Source organism: Cynoglossus semilaevis, chromosome 2 (assembly GCF_000523025.1).
Source record: "Cynoglossus semilaevis isolate Cse_v1.0 chromosome 2, Cse_v1.0, whole genome shotgun sequence".
Classification (NCBI taxonomy): Eukaryota; Metazoa; Chordata; class Actinopteri; order Pleuronectiformes; family Cynoglossidae; genus Cynoglossus; species Cynoglossus semilaevis.
Genome location: NC_024308.1, coordinates 19,979,336 through 19,988,332, shown reverse-complemented (window position 1 = coordinate 19,988,332; position 8,997 = coordinate 19,979,336). Strand labels below are relative to the sequence as shown.

At 39.2% G+C, this 8,997-nt stretch overlaps 1 protein-coding gene across 2 annotated transcripts; it reads right to left on the bottom strand.

Moving 5' to 3' along the window:
- Nucleotides 1–314: 314 nt before the first annotated feature.
- On the bottom strand, nucleotides 315–5,238 carry LOC103376825 (intraflagellar transport protein 88 homolog). Of its 2 annotated transcripts, XM_008307356.3 has the most exons (2): nucleotides 1,919–5,238; nucleotides 315–513 (listed from the first exon to the last, which is right to left on the bottom strand). In XM_008307356.3, exons 1-2 carry the CDS (start codon nucleotides 3,625–3,627, stop codon nucleotides 492–494), a joined length of 1,731 nt encoding a protein of 576 aa, XP_008305578.1. In that variant the 5' UTR covers nucleotides 3,628–5,238; the 3' UTR covers nucleotides 315–491. The 2 variants fall into 2 exon arrangements, with proteins under 2 accessions (XP_008305578.1, XP_024910063.1); XM_025054295.1 differs by lacking the exon at nucleotides 315–513 and having other exon boundaries at nucleotides 1,220–5,238.
- Nucleotides 5,239–8,997: the final 3,759 nt, after the last annotated feature.

Sequence of the window (8,997 nt, the reverse complement as noted above, 5' to 3'; positions counted from 1 at the left end):
ACTCTTAGATCTGTATTAGAAACCCCCCGTTCTCTCACAAGAAAAATACAAGGAAAAAAATGTATTTGAGAAGTATGAAATAATACTCTCACAAGAAAAATACAAGGAAAAAAGTATGAAATAATGTTCCCCTTATAGCAAGAAAACCACCAGTTTGGTGGCGCTTTGGCCCAGAGTCAATGTCTCTGTCATTGGTGTGGAACCCAAGAGTTCACCTCCTGGGCAAGATTGAATCCTGGTTAGGGCGGTTGATACCTTCCAGTGGACTCACCACCCGTAGAAAGGTTCAAAGGGGTTGGTACGGTGCAGTGTGATTTGGGTGGTGACTGCTACCCCCGCGACCGGGTAATGGAGTAGAGGATGAAAATGGATGGATGGATGGACCACCAGTTTGCCTGCTTCATACTTGGTCTTCATTTTGTTTTAGTTTATGCGTTCTTACTAGTGATTGGTGGGTTTTCTCCTGGTACGCAGTTCCTTTTCAATATACGTTACACATCAGCAACCGATGCCCTTAAAAGTAAGAGAGAGAAAAAAAAAAAACGAAGACAAAAACAATTTATCAGATTTGGTCGGATCCTCCAATGAGTTGCAATGATCATGTGTCAGTTTGTCTATACTCGTTCAAAAGCACAAGCCTAATGACTGTGTAACTGAATTGTGCACTGGTGTGTAGAGCATGAATGAAGCCTGCAGAGCAAAGGTGCAGAGAGGGGGTTCAGTGTGGTACAGTCTGACAGAAACGCACACACACAGTCACAATGATTGATGTCTTCCAACTGGGTCAGTAAAAGCCACGGCCAAGATGAAGGACTTGGGCAGCAGACCTAACACGCATGCATGCGCACAGAGAGAGTGGGAGGGGAGTGGGAGTCAGAACATTAAATATGTGTACAGATTTACTCAGTTTGATATATATATATATATAAAATATACAAATAGAAATAATATAACCATAGCTATTCATCCTAATGAACAGATACATTCATCATCATCATCATTTATGACAAAAACTGATGAATGATTTTTCCGATTTCCTTTTATGAATGGGACACCGGAACATGTAAAATCGCATTGTTTACAGATTACTGCAAAGCATCCCACATTCGGGCCATTTTTTTTTAAATGAATGAAAAGTACCAATGACGTCAACAGTGAATACACACACATACACTGGGTGTGTACAAAATGCGAAGGACAACGGGAGGGTTAAAAAAATAATTTGTCAATGTTTCAAAACAACAGGTCATTCAGACTCTGACACTAACAGAAAAAAAAACGTCTAGAAGTTATTTTATGTAGAAAATGTAATGGTCCATCAACAATGGCGTTGTATTACCAGTCCTTGGGTACAACAAATTTCTATGGCAAGAGGTCATCTTTCAGCTCTACGTCAGTGAAGCTCACATCGAGTTTGTGCTTTTTGGCTCCTATCTTTGGTCTCCCAATTAGAGTACCCAGCGGGTCCACTTCCATAATTTTTGGGTAGATGCCTCTCAAGGGCTTTTGGGGGGCATAAACAGACTTCATAAAAGCACACATGTGCTGTTTCTCAACATGACTCTCTTGATCTGACTGAAAGAACTGTTTGTTGATATCTTGCATTTTCTCTACCTTTTTTAGCCTGGTGGCATATATTTTACTTTCCTTTAATTCCATATCGGTGCACAATTTAACCAGTATCTGTAGACATTTTATATTTTTCGGAAATCTGTGGTGGATGTCCTGCAATGTGTCCAGAGCTTTTTGGTAGTTTCCACTTTTTTTGTAACAGATTGCCACCAAAAGCTGCCACTGCACATTTAAAGGCTGAATAAAAGTAGCTCTTTGGAAATAGTGAATGGCTTTTTGAAAGAACTTATTATTGTTGTAGTAGGCCGCCAGCCACCCAACTACATCAATGCTCGAAGGAAAGCACCTGAAGGACTCGTAGTAGTACTGCAAAGCCTGAGATTCGTCCCCCTCACATTCGTACAGCTCGCCCACTTTAGCTAGGGCCTTGGGGTCAGTGGGCATCAGGCTGATGACCTGCGTTAGCCACTTTATTGCCTGTTTAGGATTACCAAGAAGTTCGTAGAGATTGGCCAGCTGGTACATAACTTGGCTGCTATTCCGCAGAATGGCATGAAGCTTCAAGAAGCATTCCAGGGCGTCCTCAAGACATTTCATTTTCTTGTAGGATAGCCCTAGGTTGTACAGGGCCTCGGTACTAGAAGAATCACTCTTCAGTGCTTCCCTGTAGAATTCTGCGGCCTTTTTGTAATCCTGCTTGATGAACGTCGTGTTGCCCTTGTTGACAAGCACTGCTGGGTTGGTGCTGTCAGTGTCCATGGCAAAATCGGAATATCGATCTGCTTTTTCATAATCCTTCTCCAGAAAGTAAAGTGAGGATAAATTGGTGGCTGCCGCACCCTTCCTGCTGCTCTCTTTCTTTTCTAATGTACTTAGGGTTTCAACCACCTCAGCAAGATTGAAGTTCCTTTGTCCAAGACAGATGACGGCTTTGGTAATTTCTAGATCATGAGCTGTGTCAGCATGCTGAGTAGTCTTCAAAATGTCCAAACACCAGTCTAAACCTGCAACAAGAGAGGTTTCAATGACTGGAGCAATGAGCTTCACTGAGATTACAATGCACTTATTAGCAAGTGCTTTAAGATTTCCTCCCATCTGGTAAAGCTTGTCATTCTTGGCTCCTTCAAAGATTACACTTGTACTGAAGTCATCAGGAGCTGACATGTACTTTTGTCCATCGTTCATGTCAAGAGTGACCGATGTGAGATTCTGAAAGCCAGTCTTCATTCTCTCTGTATCACCAATAGCATAGTAGCACAGGATAAGGTTGAAGCCCGTCTTGATGTTGGGTCTCTCGGTCATAATGTGTTCAAAAGATTCTATTGCATCGGAGTATTGGCCTGTGTGAGCAAAGACTAGGCCAATATTTTGCATTATCTTCATCCTTATTTCCACGAATTCATTTGAAATCGTGTCCAGTGCCATTCTGTAAAACTTTAGGGCTTTGGTGTAGTTTTTCAGTTTAAAATAAATATTGCCCATGTTTACTCTAACAAATCCTCCGTGAGTAAATTTCTTGTTCTTTACAATGATCTGGTAACTGCTTAGGGCCTCCGTGTACATTTCATTGCTCTCATACTGGTTGGCAAGGTTAAGCAAAACTGAGTAGGTGAGTCCTATATTAACAATGTTCATCCTGCCTGCTTTTTCTTGAAGACTCACCAACGCTCTCTCACTTCTTCCTGCCTCTTTGGCTCTTTTAAAAGCCGTCTGCAAATCTCCGGCGCTCTTTGCCAAACAGCTTTTTTCAATAAGGTCTCTCACTCGTTTCTCAAGGATAACTATCTTCTCATCAATTGTTGTCTGAGTTTTTAATTCGGATGAAAGAGAACGGCTTCTGGACTGGCTTAGAAGATCCAGGGTTGATCCACCGGACAGAGAGGACCTGTAGCCAGTGGCAGGATTCATTGGACGTGCAGTGCTAAAATATCCCACAACAGTATTGGGTCTGCTCTTTGGCGGGGTTATACAGAACTGAGAACCGAATGAAAAACTTGATGTCCGGGTTCCCATGGTGGTGCTTGGAAAAGAAGCAGTTATTTTGTAATTCTCCATTTGTAAAAGTAAATGTTCCGCATGCAAAAACAATTAGTAAACATTACATAACATATTGTAATACATTCATTTTGGCTCAGTTGATCTTTTATTCCAGTCTCCTCAGACTTTAGTCACAACTGTCAATACACCTTAACTGTACAATAGCCAGAACCTTCTAGGACATTCCTTTGAAGTCAGTGGGTTTTTTTCTTTTACAAGGACATCAAGGGCAAATGACAATAAAGAGGTCTTTCTCTTCTCTTGTCTGGCAACTTCACCTTTAACATCCTTTGTTTTATATTTTCACTATGTCGTTGCAGTAGAAGTATGAATAGATGAAGATAAAAGGATAATATGGAGGATGGAGGAAATATAATTAATAGCTACAAAACACACACACACACAAAAACACTGAACCTTACAAAAAGGGAAAACGACAATTTGTTTTTGAAGCAATTGAACATTGAACACAAAGGCTACAGACAACTTCCTCACAAAGTGTCTGGGGACACAAAAGAATAGATATGTTTTTAAACTTTTCTTCAAAACAGGTAATGTGTGGGTCAACCTTGAGGGGCAACTTATTCCCCTGTTTGTCGGTAACAACGTAGAAAGCCTGGTCTCCCCTGAGTGTTAGCACAGCGACAGGGGCAGCCTCAAGAGACTGAGCGGCAGACCTTTGTCAGCTGGAGCAGAAGGTTGCAGACCGTCATAGAGATATGAAGTAGCCATTTAACACTTTAAAAGTGAAAAAAATAAAACCTTAAAAGTGATCCTAAAACACAGACAGGGAGGTGCTGAGGGCAGGCCAGAACGGGTTTCACGCGGTCTTACTTGCAAGTTCCTGCAGAGCAGACAGGATAGACGACGATGTCTCGCTAACAACAGCTTTTAACAATAACCCACTCAGGTGGGAATAAAAGTATGAATCATTCCACTTGTACCAAATTTATTAAGGGAGAAAAACAAGATGAAAACAAATCATACACAGACGGATAAGCAATCAGGATAGTATTGGCTGTGTAAACAGGAGGAACAGAAAAGGTCAAGAACAAATCAGAGGTGACGCAGCGAATGTTCGTAATGTTGTAGGATCAACAGAAAACAACACAGGAACGTAATGTGACTGAAACATTTCCGCAACATCCAAGTCTTGACATGTTTTATATGTCACTATCAAAATGTACAGAGATGACTTACTACTAAGTCTATGAAGCTAATATAGCATCTTTTTTTGTCATATTTAGTGATGATGATTTGCTTGGTTTAATCACGGGTAATCAAAATAAATAGTTCGTGATTAATCATAAAGAATCTGATTGTATCGTAACCCACCAACTGCACCAGTAAAAGTTGGTAAAAACCTACATATACTCCAGATAGATTAGAGATTGGTCCCTTTTGAATCTTAGTTCAGTTACTGACACTAAAGATCCCAGTTTACTACGTTAGGTTTCCATTTGTTCATGTTACCGTATTCTAGTTCAAAACTTCCCCAAGATTTGATCAATAAACATTTTTTTTTATAAGAATAGACTTTTATTGAAATAACGTTTTGACCCCTTAACCCCACTGGCCCTTGGGTATATTGTTCATAGAGGCTCAATAGCAACAGGCCAAGTATTGAGCCTTGTGTATTCCCCGTTTGCTTGTTGAAAAGGATGACTTTTCTCTTTAATTTTGAAACATTCTAGGTAAGGCTTTAGTTGTACAAAGTATACCTAAATCTACATTAGATTTAAGATGGAGAACTGTGTCGCTGATGTGGCCTCCTGGTGAAAATGAATTTGACACCCCAGTTCTATGGAAACACAGAGGAGCTTGACCCTATTTTTATGTCTTTAAATTTGATTTTTATTGCTGTGATATGTCTGGTCTTTACGTGGATACAAAGTTACAATTGTTTTGAATGCATCACCAACCAAAGCTCGTAAAGATACTTTCACTCTGCAATCAGCCCATTGTTTTTACAATGCTGACTTTGTTATATTGCCGTGCACTTCCTCTGACACACTTACATAAAACTAAGAAGGGAAAGTTTCTCAACTGACCCCTGTCATTTTCTTTAATTCATTTTGAACATCAGCGATGAATGCCAAATGTATACCTGCTGCCAAATATATCGAAAATATTAATATCTGTATTGATTAAGATGTATATTGTTATCACTTCATCTGGTAATCATATCATTATGGCTAATGATCACCAATAAAAACTAGCATAAATTCTCTGCAAACATAGAGTATGTTTATCTGCCACATTGCCCCAAAGAGCATATTTTTTTTGTAAAGTTGACCATGTTTTTTCTTGTAGACAGCTTATTGTATACTCCTGTATTTTATTATCATTATGATTATTTATTTTGTCAGTACCTTTCATAAAAATGTGTTCACTTTCCTATTCTTACATATCACGTCCTCACTCCCTCTTTCTTATGCGGAAATAAATGTAGCCTTGTCTTGTGCCAGGAAAAAAAAAAAGTGATTGACTTGCTAGGAAGACATATTAATCAAGCAGCAGCCACAGCGCTTTTGCCATAATGCAAATGGGGTGTTAATTAAGTGCTGGATGGCTTTGAATAATGGGTTTGGCTTTTCCCTTCAATCACTGAACGACATAACAATGGGCTTTCAGCAAGCCTTCACTATGTAGAATAAATTCCATAGAGCTCTAAAATGCTTAAACTGGTTCACAACTTCACAATAGCAACAGACATTAATGTGTTTATTAGAACGATAGGCACAATTCACAGGTCCGCGAACACATTCACAATTATTCAGTACACCTTTTTTTGTTAAGCAGGTGTGAATTCCCCTTGGAAGAAGAATGGAGTTTTTTTTGTGTGTGTTAAGTTCCAAAATCATTGGAATTTCGAATATTTTATTAATTCCTTCTTTCACCAGATGAGTCAGAAAGATTTCTTTAGGAATCAGTGTTTGAAGTCTATGGTTTGAAGTTTTTCAATCTACTGAGATCTACTGAGGCGTATTAAATATAAAATACTTAACTGTTTCTTACTTGAGTCCTGAAACATTTTGCAGAAATGTAAATTTTAAAGAACCCTGTTGTATATTTTTGCAGACTTTGAATTAAGAATCATAACATTTATTGTCATTGTGGGAGTGTTGTGCGTGTGTACAGGGGGCAGTGGGGGCTTGATGGTTAAGGAAGCAGACTTGAATCCGGAAGGCTTCAGGTTCGAGTCCACCAGTTGCCACTGAGGTGCTCTGAGCATGGCACTATATATATTGCCATGCATATATATAACGACAGGTATGCTACCCATCAACCCATTCCAACTCATCCCCTTTCAGATACAACACAAACTGAAATTAGGATGGTATCAAACCTAGAACCTGTCAGGTGGGGGTTCTGCCACTGACCCACTACTTATTGATTTAAAATGTTGAAGAAAACAAATTGTTATGAAGATTACTGCACCAATTGTGTTTACATTCTTATCAGATGGAGCGTAGCTATGTATATATTGCCCTTGACTTTATGCAGTCTTTCTCTACTTTTACATGTGGGGGCATCCAAAACAGTTAAATATAGCTCAGACTCTCACACATTAAAACATCCTTTCTACTATAGCCAAAGAAACATCTGGACCACTAAAGAAAAATCAAAAGGGTAAGCACGATTATCTCACTCAGAAAAAAAAAGCATCCTTTTTAAAGGGTACCGATGGTTGGTATACTTTGGAATTAAGTCAAACAATAGATTCTTATTTACATTTTACGATTGAGAATGTATGAATTCATAAAATTGATATTCGTTCATTTATTTAATTAATAATTTCTTTTTTTTTTTGCTGTTGGCACAGTAGTACAATAACCAAACGGTGGTTTAAGCATTGATTTTCGCAATGCAAATTTTGCAGTTCACACAAGTGTTGATGTATGATTTGCTGTCATCAAGCCTGTGTATTCCATTTGACTTTCCTCTGTGTTAAGAAATTTCCAGTGGTAACAAAAAATGTTTTATTAGCGCCGTAAAGTTAACATATAATTGAAATGCCTGAGTTTTGCGCTCAGCCTAACCGTGTGATTGTGGAAAAGCTGGCACAAAACAAACCTCTGCATCACAGTGTTTTCCCGTTTTCTGATACCTAGACATATTTAAGCAAAATGTTAAGGTGTCCTGACCTTTCAGCATTCCTATAAGAATGGCATACATTATATTACCATGCTGCAGCAATCTATGCACACTCAAAATGCTCTCATTGTTTGAGCTGTATGATGGCATCATTCTTACTGACCACTATGTTAGTGTGGACTGTTGAACACAATAGGGACAAAGCTATGATTGAAGTCTGGCTGAATTTTGTGACCGACAGCCTGGATCACTTTCGGCTTTTCCATTTGACAGATGTCACCCCGGTGAAGAAACCACACTGTGCAGTTTTTACTGCATGTCCCTTCTGATCCACTGGGCTATGGCCACGTTATACGTCACAGGTAGCTTTTATTTCCCATGAGGAACCTAATGGTAATGCTTCAGCGCAACCATTGCCGTTATCATATCTTCCACTTTACCAAATTATATTGATATGATTTCCTATAATTTAATCTCTAAGCACATTATAATCATGTTTGAAGACTTACACTTTGTGAGATCAGCGAAGGTGTGGAACAATGGAACCCTGTTAAGCGTGAGTGGAGAGAGGGGATTTCAGAACTCAGTCTTTATTTAAGAGTGGCTACATCTCAGGGGAGTTCCCAAACGTTGATTGTGATTTAAATAAAGCCATGGGGGTACAACTGGAACATGGGGGAAAAAAAAGAAGGCAGACACACTTGATTTTATGCTCCAGTTTACTGTGCAGTGCAAATAGTGGAGAAAAGGCTAATTGAAGACAGTTCATTAAATGCTGATCCAGATTCCCTGGAGGGTTAGCGAAAGGCTACAGGGAATAAGACTTATGCTAGGCAGAGAATTAGACAGAGGATTTACTCTGAGCTTCAGCTCCTCTGGATGATTCCTTAACCGTCATACACATACATCATCTTACCGATGCATCCTTGTTCTCTTTTTGAACTTTTGATGGTGCGATGCTCTTCTTCAAAAATCACGCACAGAAGAGAAAATGTCAAAGCAAAGAGAACATGTAAATTCTAATGTAAGAAGACTTTTAAAAAATACCTTTTTTTCTTTGCTCAGTTCAAACAAGACTCAGTTTTCCGTTCTTGCCATTAACATATTCTGAAAGACTGATATGTATTTTAAGTGAAACAGTTCAGTGTCTCTCACATGTTATATTTTTGAAGATACAGTAGATTAGACAGTGGCTATTTGGCCCCGAGGCAACGTCTCTGTTATTGGTGTGGAACCCCAGGGTTCACCTCCTGGGCAAGATTGAACCCCAGGTACGGTGCAGTGTGTTAT